Here is a 17,115-nt window from a genome sequence, read left to right as displayed (position 1 = left end):
TTATTCAGCAGCTTAATGTTCAGGGTGTCCCTTAAGTAAGTACAAAACATTTTGGATACAGCTTTAATGAATCAAAATAAAACAAAAATCAAATATGGGAGATGAATCCAACCCTTTGGTTCAGCATTGGTTGTTCGCAACTACAGTCTGTATGATGGAACCTGTCTCCTGATTCTCCGTCTACACGGCGACTTGTCAATGGACCAAGGCTCAAGACAGTTCCATCTATAAAAAATATGAACTTGTATACTGTGCATGTTTGTATGTTGTATAGTAATGTAAGACAGTGGGTCAGGAAACAGGTTCCATCATACAGACTCTAAAGGAGAGTAGGCCCTACCTCACACTGAACTCGCCCCTTCTACAACCCCCTTTGAACAGGGGTAACTCATCAAAGATTTGGTTCTTCGTCCTCAATTGATACGTTTTTGCAGTGAGTGTTGCGATGGAGAGCGTTAATGGCCAAGTGTTTGAATATGAAGGAAGCCAAGGGGGGAATTTATATTCGGACGGTTCCGGATATTTTTACCGACTTAAAGAAAGAAGAAAAACCCGTTGGCGGTTAGTTTGTAATAAAAAAAGATGTAAAGGGAAAGCTAGTCTTCTGAATCCATATGAAGATTGCCGTGTTCTAACGCACAACGGGGTCCATTCGTGTGGTGCTCGGCCTTTGTCTACTCCTGTGACTGACCGCCAGAAAGAAATATTGGACCGCCGCAAAGCTGTTACAAGAACAAGATTAAGTCGGTAAGATGCATGCCATTAACATAGATAAAACGTAGAAGAAAGATGTAAGAAATGTAGATGTAGAAGATAGAACTGCAGTTCACAGTTTGAAATTTCAGTCAAGGCCCAAAGGATCCCGAGAAAGTGGTTTTCAAAGTAATGTCTCTGTGTGTATGGTTGTGTACACAGCTACAGACTACACCACACCTGTGGTCCTATATTGATGAAATTTGGTATGTGGATACTAATCCATGTTATATCCAAGCGTTTTGTTTTTTTTTTTTTTATAGATTTTGATTTTTAATGGTTATCTCCCTTAAATTAATGTAAAAATCAGATTTTCAATTGAACGTTTTGTATTTAGTTTTACTATGACATTATATTTTAACTCTTAACAAAATGGCATTAACCTAATTGCTGAAAATTTTACATCACAGACAAACTACTATTATTTATTTGTTTTATAAGCAAATTAACTAAACCAACTGATTGGTATAACACGCATAGTAAGATTAAACATTCTATTCTCCAATAATAGGCTACTAACAAAATGCGCCTGTCCAGTCGATAATAACATTTAAACCTGCGGCCGATCCGCAGAACAATGAACGGGGAAGGACGGGCAGTAAGTAGACTGCCGAGAAGCCTTGACCTGAGCTAGGGGGGAAAGATGTCTGGGGGTTGATTGCTGATTGGGTTTGAGGGGGAAGATTTTGGGAGGGAGAGATTGCGGTTTTTACCATTGTAATAATTCGCTGACCAGGGGGCGAAGTTAGTATACTTCTGCAAAATATATAGCTTGCTTATCACTAATTGCTTTAACCATGTGATAATGTGGATAATATAGTACCTAGAATCTACAACTTCTATAACTCTATAACACTGTCTGACCTGAGGACCCAGGTTAAAATATCGCCAATCTTAGCTGTAGTATGAAACCTCCTGTATTGGTGTCATAAAAATCTCAAATCTTTGTATATGCTTCGTACACATGAGTTAATTAATATAGAATTTAAAAACCGCTGAGGCATACATTTTTATTTTTACTACAAACCGCGTTTAATGATTGTTGCTAGCACAACTACTAGGTTTTTTACAAAATAGGTTATCTTGAAAATCTACAACAGCAAAATGGTTGCCTGTTTGATCCTGAAAGGTTACTAGCATGTTGATAGTTCCAATATGGGCCACGCTGTACTTGATCTTTAGCCTTTCAATAAATGATGCTAGTTAAAGAAACGGCTTATTTTCATCAGAAATAAGGCCACAAAGTACATCTTACTCCACTCTACACTCACCTGGCATTCTTAGTGAGCCTTAAATACGCACAAGTGTGCTTCTCTGTCAGTAATGATAATGCTAACATTTGTACCCGCGACGTAAATTACCGAATCTTACAGCAGTGAGCATCATATCCTTTTACCTCTAGGCTGCTAAATTCGCCCACACGTTCCATTTTTACTGTATATCTGTTAAACCCTACTCGGATTGCTTTGACGCTCGCTCAGAGCTAATAAATTCTCTTCTTTAATTGCGTACTTGATATTTATTTACCATTAGTGTTATACCAAAGGCTCCCAACGAAAAAACCTAGCAAAGTATTACGTAACGGCCCCACCCCTCTTTCTATCTGAGTGGAGTTGGGAGAGTCGTTGGGATAAAGTCCCTAGTCCAGCCGATGGATTGTCCTACACACAAAAAACCTACCGAACTATGACGCCACGGCCGACCACCCCTCCCTCCCAATGAAGTGGGGAGATGAGTTTTCACCCGCGATTTTAATGTTGATTCACACTAAAAAACAATATATTTTTAATCTGTTTTGTATAGTATGCCATAGACCTACATTTCCGCTTCGAAAGATTAAAATAACTTGTAAAAGCTTTGTGCCCACGGTTTTTATATTGTTCCACGAAATTAGCAATATATTTTTTAATCAGATTCGTACACAGTGTGTCATAGACTACTATATTTCCACAATAATAAAAGCTATTAGTTCAGATTAAATAACTTATTTAAACATTTATTAGTTCAGATTAAAATAACATATTTAAATATTTATTAGTTCAGATTAAAATAATTGTCTTCATGTATGTGTTTAGCCACACAAAATCAGTATTAGGTATGTCAGTGTTATACACTCAGAGAGGTAGCAGAGTTTATTTGTGAATCGTTACTAAGATTTTTTCATAGCTAATTTTGATATAATTTTTATTGCACCCCAATTTATCTTAGCCCCCGAATTTAAAATTGCTTGGAAATAAACCTGAACTATTACCGGATATATCCTATCAACTTGATTCTCGGGATGACCATACGCTCCTCATATAAAAAATTACTTAATAGAAAGCAGTATATTATCCTGCAATCTTTGATCAACAAAACTTAAATTAATTAGTAACTTCCATATTTAGATTATGGGTTTAAAATAATACCAACCCTTCGCAGTGCTCTCGGGTCAAACCCCTAATAAGGAAACCGAAATATTTTGGATTTGGAATTCGGGTAAAGCATACTTATTTTCACTCCTTCACCTACTTTAGGACGATTCAGATTGTTTTTCAATATTAGCACATATCCACATATAAAGCACTTTAAGTTTCAGTTGTGGTTGAAATGTTGATAACGAGAGTGGACGGGAAGCGGAACTCTGTGCGGTGGGTAACCGAGGACGGGTATGTTTTTAAGTTGAAACGTAAATTACAAAATATGTTCCAAGTTGCGATGGTGTGCCAAGAAAAAAACTGTGCCGCATTGAGTATAATTGAATTAGACATGCCGTACGAGGCCCATCCTGATTCGGGCAAAGTGATTCGTGTTAAAAAAGGCCATTCGGCCGGAATTAAACACAAGCAGGAGAAGTACATAGGTACATTGGAACTTAAATGGGACTTAGAATGGAATAATGTTAGGTGAGTAAACAAATCTGTAAACTTATAATTATTCGTAGTTTTTGTTTTATATAGTAGGCTAACATGTTTGAAATAAATCTGTAACTATACACTTTAAATTTAAGTAAGGAGCTGAACGTCCCTTAAGCGAACGAGAACGTTATTTTTTTTATTTAAGTAGCGCTTAACTAGCCATGAAAATATTGTAACTGTATTTGACTAGCCGGTATACCCGTGCTTCGCAATGGGAAGAGGACGTGGAAAAGAATGATGTGATGTTGTATGTGTTTTTATTAGTCCATGTGATCAATAATTTGTGATCGTTGATGTGTGTTTTTGTATGTAAATTATAATTTTATTTGAAAAAAAATCCTTACATAATTGTAATTTTAAACTCATGTCTTTATTTTTACAACATCCGTTAGATAGCATGTAATCCGTGTGTGTAGACAGTTAAAACTACATTTAATCTCCTTAAGATGTTCACCCTCTTGCGTTTTATGAATTATTCATAGAACATGTCACCATAGGCGAATATAATTAAATATAGACCGACAGCCTTGATGCGGTTAGCATGTTCTGGCGTCCACCGCTTGGAGTGCCATGTAGTTACAGTGCACGTGCTATGTAACCACACCGCTCTCCTCATTGTTGGTTTAAATTTAACTTTGTTGACTGTGATGTTACATAGGTGTATTGATTATGAATTGATTTTATTTAACTTTTAAAAAAGTGATCATTTGACTCTTTTGGTTAATTTAGCCTACGCCCTTAAAAGGTTTGGATCCTTTAAGGATGTGAAAGTGAAGTGGAAGTTTTTTCTCTTTGAAGGTGAATATCGGTTTAAATTGGTTAAAAATACATGGTTAATTTAGTGGAATCAACTACATCAAAATCAAGAGTGAAAACTTCACTTTCGTTTCACCCGGGGGGTGGTGTTCCGAGGGGTTTCGCAACCAATTGGTGGTCGGCTGTGACGTAATAGTTCAGAAGGTTTTTCGAGTGGTGAACAAGCCTTTGGCTAGACTAGGGGCGTTGCCGCAATGACTTGTACCATTCAGATAGAAAGAGAGGCGGCGGCTGTTACGTCATACATCGGTAGGGGTTATATGTCGGTAGGTTATTTCATTGGGAGCCCTTGGCGCGTTCCCTTTATCATTGAGTTGCTGTGTGCTCAGAGTTCTTTCTCAGAAATGCCGCATCCTCGAAAGAAAAAAGGTCTTAGTGTTTCCGTCAAGAGTAAAAAGCGGACAGCCAAGAATCTCAAGCATTGGTCACAAAAGAAAAGTGTTCGGTGAGTAACCAATTTATTTCTTAGACAAAAATATCCATATGTTCTAGCTTTCAAAGTGAATTAAATAGAGAACGAGCTAATAGCAATTAAATGTTATTTTGGTTTAGGAGAACTACAGTCAAAGATCGGGCCTACAAGCGAATCTCAAAAACAGGAAATGCAATAAATATGTTCTAAATTTAATGAAACGTACTAGTGACATCCAAAGCAATAACATACTTTTCAAAATTATATTCCACAAAAATATGTACAAACAAATAACTAATATTTCAAAATGAAAGTCCTCAACTTATTATTTAGACGAATACCTTAAGATGTAGGGGTCTTTATGTTTAACATTTCAAAATTTTTGCCTATTTATCCGTTTATTATTAACGTCAAGATGTACTTTAGCAGCGATGTAAAACGCTCGGAAAACCTGCCTTGCATTCTAGAACGGTTTTATAGCAGGCGTTTTAGAGACAAAACCGCGTGCTCGGACTGCTTGCGCAAGGGACTGCTGCCACATATTGGAGCGAGGCGAGGTGCTGGCAGGAGCGAGGAATTTTTCGTGTCACCGCACATTGAAGCAATGTGGGACAGAGTTTTCCTAGCTTTGGTCCTACAATGTCGCGAGTAGGAGAAGATTTTTGGACCTTGAATCTGATTGTGAGTTTTAATAATATCCAAATTCTAATTAAATTCTCCAAAATTAATAATCTCTAAATTAAATCTCCAAATTTAATTGTTTTGCAATCCTCTCACAAATTATTTTATCCTTCATCTTCCCTCTCCTATAGTCTTCATTTGACCTGTCATACAGCATCTTGTACCAACTGAATTAAATGCTTAATTACTATATCTGTCACTCACAAAACACTAGAAAGCCTCTGCTCAATGTACGGTAGTCCATTTAAACACGTGTATTACAGAATCAGCCGCGCCTCGCCTGCACCTCTTCTCGCTCCAATGTGCGGCGGGCCTGTACGTACAGTAGCACCATAGAGTAGACACTTTAAAAGAGTATGTCCACTCTTCAGTCTAAGTTATCACAGACAGAAGATGTGTGGAGTTAAAGTTTTACTCCATACATCTTACAACAGACATCCGTTCAAATTCAAATATACCTTGGCACAATAACTCGAGTAAAAATGATTCTTTAAGATTTATAATATTATAAGAAGTGTTTGGGAGTCCAGTTACATAATCCAATCGTGGCAACAATTCCATATAATAATTCCAGTTATTGTCAAAAACTCATTTATACATGAGCAAGAATGGAAAATTATTATTCCATATATTCTTATGAGTAATAATTCCATACCTGGGAGTCATGTATGGCCATATATAGACAATAATTCCATGTATATGGAAGATATTTATGTCCATATATGGGCAATAATTTCATATATAGAAAACATGTATGGCCATATAAGGACAATAATTTCATATATAGGAGACATATATGGCCAATAATTCCATATATAGGCTACATATATGGCCATATATAGGCACTGCCATATACAAACACATCTGGCCATATATGCTTCCATATATGGTCATCAAAAACCATATACCTATGGCTTTATAAAAACATATATGGAATTTTTATATGGCCATATATGGCCAAAAATTACTTTTTCATAAGGGAAAAAATGGTTTTACTCATTTTACACCCTCATAACACAAAATTTCCCAATTTACTCTTGACCTTTATAAGGAGCTTAAAAAACAAATAATTTTAGTATATCAAAGTGTTTTTGTACGGTTATTGGTAACGGAAAAAATTTCAAAAAATTGTAAAATGTTGTAGTTTGCTTGTTTATGGATATATTTTGATCAAACAAATCAAATCAGGCGAATTTAACTATTTTATACCAAGCTATTAGTATTTTACAAAAAAATACACTTTAGTAGTTTCCTTGTAGCAGCAAAGCAAACCTCACTGTACTCACATTACTGTCATCAGTAGTTCTCGGTAAACCTAATGTTATTTAAATAGATTTAATTGCAAATTGATTCAGACCATTGGAAATTCGCTTGGTTGGCAGGTTAGCTGCGGCGGGGGTATTTCAGCTTAGTTCTCAAAGCGAATGTTTGGAGGAGCGAATGTTACTCCCCTCATTCTGTTATATACTATAGATCTATAGGATATTATTAATTATTACAAGTGGAAAGAGTATTGTCGATAAATATTTGTAAATTATTCATTAATAACAATTATTGCTTTGAAAGACGCAGCAAATAAAAATGTTGAAATATTTTTTAAACTGCATTTGAAAGTGGCGTATCAATAAAGCTTTTTGAAGCTGGGCCATTATACAAGGTTAAACGTTATAACAGTTAATCTCATACTACTTTAGTTTATAGGCCCATATTTGGTTCCCTTTGTAAATTAATTGCCAAGCCGATAGACATACACGTCGTACAGTTTTGTACTAAGCATACATAATATGTTTTTATCCGAAACCATTGAACTCTAATGATAAGTTCTACAAACTATTCATGATAATTGACATTTGTCTAAGGCTATTAGTTCAATTTTGTGAAATCCTTTGAGTAATTTTTACTGTACGCACACACGTATCGCGTATACAGTAATACTATATGAATATAAACAGAACAGAGTAAAGATTTTTAACCGCAATATACCCGTGGCCTTCCTCCCTGGCACCATTTCCCGTCGTAGATACATGTGTCCGCAATGTTCCAATCTTGAAATATTTGCATAGACCTGCCAACCCCTAATTATTTGTTAGGTAGGAATAATCCCTACTAGTAGTGTCCGCTTTTGCCCTCTTTAATGATGTGTCCCCAATGTTCCGTGTCCGCTTTTGCCCGGCATTCGTTTTAGGTAGCCCTTTACTAAAAGCGTTTTGAAGGAGCGTTGTGTGTGTGTTATCAATGAATATAAATAACTATTGGTGTTGTTGACCTGTGTATGAAAATGCAGATATTTTTGCTGTCATCAATTTTGCAGGTGTTAAGATTTAAAAATAAGTATGAGTAAACATTACCATCGGTCACCTCATCGACGGGTGCACTTACGGTAAGTGAACCCGTAGATGAGGTGACTTAGCATACAACCCCCCCCCCCCCTGAAATAAAATGTGATAGGAACATAAGTCCTCAATAATCCTATTAGTGCAGCTGATTGGTTCCGCCATTGTTCACCTGTCAAAACTGCTAACCCTCATTTAATTAACTGGCGTGGCGCTGGTTCCACTCAACCACTTCTCTGTCATTACAGCAGCTCGAGGCATCCCAATAGCATCCCTACAACCACTTAACAAAACAATGTCATAATTGTCTCTCAAATAGTCTGTCAATTTTAAATCAAATTTCAGAATAATTTGTTAACGTTTACTTTTTTTATTCATTTAATTGTTACACTCATAGTGAACTTTCCACTCTACGATATTAAACGATGATTACTTCTAAAACATGTTTTACCCCAGGACTATTTTAAATCCAAAAATTATAGCTCGTTAGTCGTAAGGTTGTATCCTTACCATTTAATTACTCAGCAGTGATATCGTTACTAAGACTAATATTGCGGAGCCCACACATAGCTGTTGTGTAATATTTTGCTAAGAGGGTAGTTGTGCGCTAGTGTCGCCTCTCGCCGGTCCCATCACGCCAAGATCGTTGTTGTCGGTCGCTAGTTGGCCTCGTGTTACCAGTGTTGCCACATCGTGCACCATGGACGCTCACTCAGCTCCAACCAACATCCAACGCACCATCAGCACCAAGGGGAAAGAACTATTGATTTACGACGGATACAAGTTTCGTGTCCTGCGACAATCCTCTTCCATCAAAGTTTGGAGATGCTCGTACAAACACTGTACGGCCAAGATAAAAATGGACAAAGACGAAAACATCGTAGACACCAATTTGCTCCACGGTCATGAAAAGCCGAAATACCTGGAGCGTGATATGCTCCGGAACCAAATGAAGCAGAAAGTTAACGAGGGAGCTACGCCGACGTTGCTGAAGAGCGAGTTAAGGACGTTGCCTCACCAGAATGAGTTTTCCGAGTTGGACATGCGGGCGATCAGAAGAGCGATACACAGAAGACATCGGGCCACAAAACGTCAGGAGAGTGAGCGAAGTGAACAAGCGTAAGTTGCATTTGTATACTGTATTAATGATCCTGTTGGTTAAACTATATTTTCACCAACAGTAGTTATTATTGAGATGCAGACTTGTTTGCATACTTGTTTTGCTACGCGTAAATTTTTGCGTCACATTCGTTAAGATTTTAGCAGTAAATATAGTATGACAATTGGGAGCTGCGTGTTTACTGGTTGTGAGGTTGGTCACTGAATTAGATTTCTGGATCTCAGAACGGCTGGGGGTCGCGTCATTTAGCGCGCCGAGTCCGACTTAATTGGCGCCGACAGTCTGACACTTCATCTATAGTATGACTCAGAAAACCAGCGTGCATTGTGGACGTAGCCTTGACGTTCTTGTCAGTCTGTAGGCCTAGTTATCCCGTTGTTCCGCGTTCACACAAGGACTTGAGGAAATCTTTAAAGTCATCTTTCTTTTAGCTATTGTAGCAAATTTGTGTTATGCCTACATTATCAATCGTGCAAATAAAAACCAAACTAAATTTTGAAGATTTGTTACATCAATATTATGTTTGTAACAATATAATACTTGGAAGTACCATGTAAATTTACAACTACGATGGTATTGTGATATGTACTTTGATTGGCACGACTTTCAATTATTCTAATTAAAGACTAAGTCACTAAAATGTTACCTAATAGAAAATACTACAGTACCCTAGGTTAAAACATGGATGAAACACACACCCTTTTAGCGAATTTCCCCTATAGGGAATAAGCTATTACCGTAGTACTCATGATAAGACCTGGACCCGGGACCGATTTACTTTTTCGTTTTGAGGTCCCTAGAGACCAAAAACACCATCCGTTCAAATTCATATATATGTGTCCGTTAGCGCGATAACTCGAGCAAAAATCATCCGATTTTGATGAAATTTGGTAAAAATGTGTAAACCTACGTTTGTTTGAACAAGTTCGCGAACCAGCATGATCGGACTATGGGAACAGGGTTTTATGGGGTACAAATTAGTTATTCCCATTTTTTACCCTAAAAACTTAAAATTTAGCAATTTCTTTCCAAACCATTTTGTAGAGCTTAAAAAAGCAAATAATTTAGTATATTAAAGCGTTAATATGCGCCTAATGGTTACGGAGAAAATTCAAAAAATCTGTAAATTTAAAATTCCCATGTTATTCTTATGGAGAATAAGTAAACTGTTGCAGTTTGCTTGTTTATGAACATATTTTGATCAAATTTGGAAAATGCATTAATTTCATACTAAACTATTACATTTTACAAAAAAAACACCTTTTTACCCTCCCTGTTGCAGCAAACCTAAGTACTCGTTAAACTAATGTTATTTAAGTAGGGAATAAATGTGATATTTTTAACCCTCCCAGTGTTACTTGACGAAAATTCGGCAAGCACCACACTTTGTATAGTGTTACTTGCCGATTTTTCGACAAGCAGACATCGTTTACGGCGAAGGCTCTATAACTGACTGAATCGGATTGAACTGGATCGAGTTAGGTATCGTTCTTTCCGTTACATTCTAAGCTGTCTCCAGATGTCTGTCTCTAAGCGCTATTCATTTTAGTTCTGAAAATATTGTAGCAGACAGCTGACGTGCGTGTATTTGTAAACAGCTAGGTTCCCCCGGACCGATGACTGATGTGTTTTATTACGTTTATCATTGTTTTAGTGTTAAAAATCAAAAGTAGTGATATACGTGGTGCATTATAAGAAGATTTAAGTGGTTTTGAAGTGCTGGTTGATGATCCTGAAGAAGTAGGTAGTGATATTGATGTAAATTATCAGCCAGATTCCTAGCTATGGTTAGGCTATGCATTCTTAGCTAAACGCTATGTACTGAAATCAGTTTTTTGCCCATAACTTATTTATTTGCAAATATACTTCCTTATATTATTATATATTTGTAATCCTCATAAAATTTAGAACAAAGTGGCTATTTTCAAATATTTATAGGCCTATAATTTATACAATTTCATTAGGCGCAAACTTATTTTTTTTTTGAAAATTTTTGAAATTATATTTTTTTTACCTAAAATTTTTTTTTTTTTTTTAAATGTTCCTTATGTTTTATATATAATATTGAAGCCCATGATTTTCCAAACAAAATGGTATATAGAACATTAGAATTAACATTGTTTTAAGCTTCTCAGATCCGTTTTAATAAAACCTTGCAAATGCGCCAAAAATAGGTGGACATTAAGGCCTAAACTATGGACACTTGGAGGGTTAAGGAGACATTTTAGTGTAAATCCAGTCAGGTAAATGGAAATTTGCTTAGTCTGCAGGTTTGCTGCGGCGGGGGTATTTTGATTTCTCATCTATAGATCTGCTATATACAATTTTATTGTTAGTTTAGTTTTGTTTACAATTTTTTTCTTGTTACCTATTTCAGTAATTAAAAACCTCATTTAACCAATAAATACCCTCATCGCAGCAAACCTGCAGACTAAGCAAATTTCCATTTGCCTGATTGGATTTACACTAAAATGCCTCCATAAAAATATCCCATTTATTTCCTATTTAAATAGGAATTAGTTAAACGAGTACTTAGGTTTGCTGAAACAGGGTGGGTAAAAGTGGTTTTTTTTTTTTTTTTGTAAAATGTTAATAGTTTAGTAAGAAATGAAAGTATTTTCCAAATTCGATTAAAATATGTTCACAAACAAGCAAACTACAACAGTTGACTTATTCTCCATAACAATAAAATGGGAATTTTAAATTTACAATTTTTTGTCTCCGTAACCATTAGGCGCAAAACAACGCTTCAATATACTAAATGAATTGTTTTTTTTAAGCTCTACAAAATGGTTTGGAGCTTACAAGGCATTGTAAAATTTTTTTTTTAGGGTCAAAACTGGGAAAAACCTATTTTGACCCCATAAAACCCCGTTCCCATAGTCCGATCATGCTGGTTTGCGAACTCGTTCAAATAAATGTAGGTTTACATGTTTATACCAAATTTCATCAAAATCGGATAATTTTTGCTCGAGTTATCGCGCTAACGGACACATATGTGTATATATGAATTTGAACGGATGGTGTTTTTGGCTTCTAGGGACCTCAAAACGAAGAAGTAATACGGTCCCGGGTCCAAGTCTTACCATGAGTACTACGGTTTAGCTTATTTCCTATATGGGAAATTCACTAAAATGATCTTATCATAAACAATAACAATAAAGAGAAAATCATGAAATTAGGCCTAGAACCCTAAAATAATATAAACGAAATTTCGTCGACTCTGGCAACCGGTTTCACCAACATAAACTAGACATAAACGGGCTTCAAAATTTAAATAGGGAATATTTAGCAAATTTCTCATATAGGGAATAAGCTATTATACCATAATACTCATGGTAAGACCTGGACCCGGGACCAATTTAATTTTTTGTTTTGAGGTCCCCAGAAGCCAAAAACACCATCCGTTCTAATTCACATATACATGTGTTCGTTAGCGCGATAACTTAGCAAAAATGATCCGATTTTGATGAAATTTGGTACAAACATGTAAACCTACGTTTCATCGAACGAGTTTGCGAACCAGCATCATCGGACCATGGGAACGAGGGTTTATGAGGGGTTTTATGGGGTAAAAACTGGGTTTTCCCATTTTTGACCCTAAAAACATTTTGCAATTTCTTTTTAACCTGTTTTGTAGAGCTTAAAAAAAAGAAATAATTTAGTATATTGAAGCGCTGTTGTATGCTTAACGGTCACGGAGAAAATTCAAAAATAGTGTAATTAAAAATTCCTATGTTATTCTTATGGAGAAAATGAAAACTGTTGTAGTTTACTTGTTTATGGATATATAGCCTATGGATAAAAATTGGAAAATTTATTTATTTCATCGTATACTATTGACGCATGGTCAAAAAAACACTTTTTACCTTCCCTAAAGCAGCAAACCTAAGCACTCATTAAATCTGTTATTTAAATTGGGTATAAATATAGTAAAAATGTAATCAGACAAGTTGAAATTCGCTTAGTCTGCATAACTGATCTATAACTATAATAACTATCTGCTTTCTGATGATAAAAAACAAAATTTCTAATGAAGCACATAACAACCAAGTTAAAGATATAAACAAATCAGGCATTTATCAAATTAAATATTCCTGCAATAAATCCTACATTGGCCAAAACAAGTCGTAGCTTTAAGAAAAAGTTCCAGGAACATATACAAGCGTTAAAATCAGGTAACAAAACTGCAATGAAATCAAATTTTGCAGAGCACCTAATCGAAACTCGACATAAATACGAAAACATAAATGAAAATTTAGAAATTCTAGAATATGAAAGAAATAAAACAAAATTAAATGGCAAAGAAGATTTTCATATATACACAAATTACAAAAGATACCATCAAAACTTATTGAATACCATGAACATCAATAAAACAAATCCGATATTTGACAAAATCCTACAGTTGCAATAAAACAGAAATATTATATAATATAGGCAAAATTAAACAAAGAATAAATCAAGATCCTCTAAATTCTAAGTTAGCTTAACATATGACTATATTTATTCCTTTCATTATTTTTGTTATTGTATTTGTAAATGTAAACATGACTATGACCATAGACAAAAAGAATTAAATATAGACCGTCAGCTGTGCTGCGGTTACCATAGGTTCTGGCGCACACCGCTTGGAGCACCATGGTAGTTACGGCGTACGCGCTACGTAAACTACAGCGGTGTGCGCCGGAACCTGCGGTAACCGCAGCACGGCTGACAGTCTATATTTCATTCTTTTTGTCTATGCTATGACTTGAGTGTTGAAACATGTCGTTTGTTAATTAAAATGAATTTAAAAGGGTACTAATGTTTTTTATAATGTTTTCGATTATTTATGTAGTAGTAGCCCTAATCACCATCATATTTATTATATATATACATATGTATGTTTGTGTTTATGTATGCATATGAATTTGAACGTAGGGTGTTTTGGCTCATGTTTGGAATCATGTTTTTGGCTCCTGGGGACCTCAAAACGAAAAAGTAAATCGGCTCCGGGTCTGGGGGTTTCCATGAGATCTACGGTAATAGCTTATTCCCTATATGGGAAACTCTCTAAAAAGAAAAAAATAATTTCAATAACACCTTATTGTACACAAGGTATTATAATTTTACCTGGGCAAAGCCGGGTTTGCTGCTAGTTTATTTGAAGCCCCGATGATCAGGGCGTCCAGTTTTGAACCATCAAAAGGCTACTGACTGTTCTCAGGATCAAATCTGTTTTAGCCCCATTTGCAACCCGATTTGAAATATCTTGTCACAACTTTTGTAAAATAATATTGTAGGTCTTGCTTTTAAAATTGTTTACCTTTTTTATGTTGAAAAAAGTGTTAATATACGCTAATTTTTATCATTAGTTTTATCGCATAGCACTAATTTACAAAAAAATAAAAATAAAACGGGAGACGTGCAAAAGATTCCTAAAGAACAATCTGCAGTTAGTTTGCTAATAAGTTTAAGGATAATGATGTAGTCACTCAAATTCAAAAGGCTTACCTTCCACCACAGTCACCATTATTTCCCCTCCTATAGTTTTGAATCTGTTAAGTGTTCCACCGTTAAGTATTATTTCTGGGAAAGGTGGCGTCGTCCTGTAATCCAGCTACTAGGAAGTCAAGAATTGTGGATATTTATAGGCATGCACTATGGATGCGATACACCCTGGTGTGGATTAACGTCCGCACTAGTGAGTACTACGACTATCCGCAGTACTATTCTGATAATTAGACCAATTCGTATATACCAAGGCTAAAATGTGGTTCGGATTCCACTATAAGCTGTAGGTCCCTTAGTTGCCATTAGCTGTATGGGCTATTAATTAACAGCTGTGTCTAAGGTATGTCGGCCTTAGTCACTAACAAGACTACAAGATCGCGCCACTCATCTCCATTCGTACTTGGCTTGAAATACCTACTTTGTATGGTCGCCATATAATAAGAAAGTATTAAAGTATTAAGTAGGCCTATTAAATGTCTTGGCCGTTTCTCATATTACACAGTAAAAATTACGAATAAATTATAATATGTGTGCTACTCACTCGTCCTGCACTCTCGCTTTTCACCGTGCTTTGAGTGTGTTGATGTTTATAATTTTTCACAACTGACTCATCTCTAACATGCCTAATCCTAGGATAAGAATCCTTAAGTATAAAATAATGTATACAATACATTTTGACACTTGTATGTTTGTTAGGATGCAATGAAATTCGGGGTTCACATTTCATAAATCACTAATGTTGAAACTATGTGATAATGCTGTGACCCAGTCAGTAGTTCTGAGAGTGTCATGGGTTATCAGGTCATGGGATGACAGCGCTGCTATAGGGGCCTGATAGAAGAACATTAGGAAGGATACTGAACTCATTCGTCTAACTGCAAGCCCTAATAATAATTTTTAAGAAGGTGGCTGCAATATTTAGCTTAACTATTCTTATATCTTTAAGACGTTAAAGGGTTAAGGAGTGCTTGAAATCAATGATCTCCTACCGTACATATTTTGTCCGAATATCCCAATATTGAATTGCTCCAGGAGGGTGGGAACGTGTCGGTGCACTCAGAATGATCTACGGTCATTTGTAACTATCCACTTATTTACAACGCTCAAAATCCAAGTTTAGGACTGCTGGTAAATATTCGTTTTCTACTTGTGATAGAAGTCGGTGTTGTGTGTTCTTACGGCGGTTGTGGCAACGTTCCGGAAAATGTTCGCGACGTTAGTGAATACGAAAAAGGGCAAACCCTCTTTAATTTATGACGGCTACCGTTACCGTATATATGAAAGGAAGCAGGATCACATTGTCTGGAGGTGTGTGAAGGCAGAAAGGTACAAGTAAGTAAATTAATTTATACCATACGAAGTTTAAAACACAAATGACCTTTTTCCATAGGTGTAGTTTTTTAATGGGATAACATTGTTCAATGTTTTATGTCAATACTAGAATCTAATACGCCTTTAAGGTAGCAAAGTAATGCCGTGTAATGCAAAAGTGTTTATTTTATTTGAATACTTAAAATAAAATGGAATATTTTGTAGCAGTTAGGTCTACGATATAAAACTAACTTTTTTGTGACTTTACGTAATATATTGAAAGTAGTACAAACTACATTTTAGAGTGTACGGGTACTGGGGGTACATTTTAAGGGTCGAAGTATAGGCTAATTTTACTAAGATATGTTTGCGAATTGTTCATAGAAGGGAGTTGGCCTAGCAGTTACCGTATGAGGCGTGATGATACCAAAGTTTTATTTAGGCATTTCTCTGAGTAATACAATTTTTGTTTGACAAGCTATTAGCGAATTTCCCATTTAGGGAATGAGCTATTTTTTAAACTTAGAATGGCTTAAATACCTTTTCCGAAGTAGGTTTCACCAAGATCTAAGGAAATGATACTACCCTTTAAGGAAATTAGCTTAATTGCATGATTTGGGTTTCACAATAGTGATACTGTATCAGTCATTATTGGGGGGAAATGTGTGTGGCGAGGCTTGTAACAGATTTCGTTTACTTTCAACGAGTGTATATAAAATCTTGAGTTTTCTTTTCAATATTTTCCAGGCACCCTGAACATTCTATTAACGATTAACGATTCCTCTCTATTGTAGGTGCAAAGGGAGGATGAAGACTTTACAAGACCACACTGTGCTGAACACATCACCTCACCAATGTGTCCAAAATACGGCTGAGATAGAGGTTGCTATGGCCCAGCATGCCTGCCAAAGAAGAGCAAGAGAGGATATGACAACACCCGTTAATAAGATATTTAAAGAAGAATTCGGCCATCTTGTGAATAAAGGTGACTTGGCCATTGAAGTGCCAAAATACACCAATGTAAAGACAAATCTTTGTAAAATTAGAAGAAAAGCTTTGGGAACAGCTCAAAATCCTCAAACTTCTGAGATAGTCCTGGACGAAGATCTTCTAGTAACGTTTAAGTAGGTGACACTTATTCACTTATATCTGTCCTGTAGTATACTGGGTGTATACAAACTCCCTGGATTGGAAATATTGCGTCTTAGGTTAAGAAAATAAAATAAACAAACGTGATATAAATATAGGTTTAAAATGCTTTATTTTATTCCAGTATGTATTATTTCCATAAAAAAT

The 17,115-nt window shown here is 35.8% G+C and overlaps 1 protein-coding gene across 16 annotated transcripts in view; it reads left to right on the top strand.

Annotated features, from left to right (window-relative positions):
• The window catches only part of LOC128993620 (mucin-2-like), a 104,558-nt gene that overhangs the window by 29,083 nt on the left and 58,360 nt on the right, over positions 1–17,115 (top strand). For 4 of the 16 annotated variants that reach the window (XM_054417624.1, XM_054417625.1, XM_054417627.1 and 1 more), the window contains one exon: positions 16,614–16,943. The exons of 8 other annotated variants lie outside the window; for them this stretch is intronic. In XM_054417624.1, the coding sequence (XP_054273599.1) occupies positions 16,614–16,943 (330 nt within the window). Of the gene's footprint in view, positions 1–434; positions 748–3,380; positions 3,639–8,400; positions 9,012–15,664; positions 15,841–16,613; positions 16,944–17,115 lie in introns of those variants that run through there. 4 more of the 16 variants (XM_054417631.1, XM_054417639.1, XM_054417640.1 and 1 more) reach the window with 4 other exon arrangements.

This window comes from Macrosteles quadrilineatus, unplaced genomic scaffold (genome assembly GCF_028750875.1).
Source record: "Macrosteles quadrilineatus isolate MER2022 unplaced genomic scaffold, UCM_ALF_1.0 Scaffold_4__1_contigs__length_99947679, whole genome shotgun sequence".
Classification (NCBI taxonomy): Eukaryota; Metazoa; Arthropoda; class Insecta; order Hemiptera; family Cicadellidae; genus Macrosteles; species Macrosteles quadrilineatus.
Note: the sequence above shows the minus strand (reverse complement) of the source record. Positions and strands in the feature narration are given on the sequence as shown.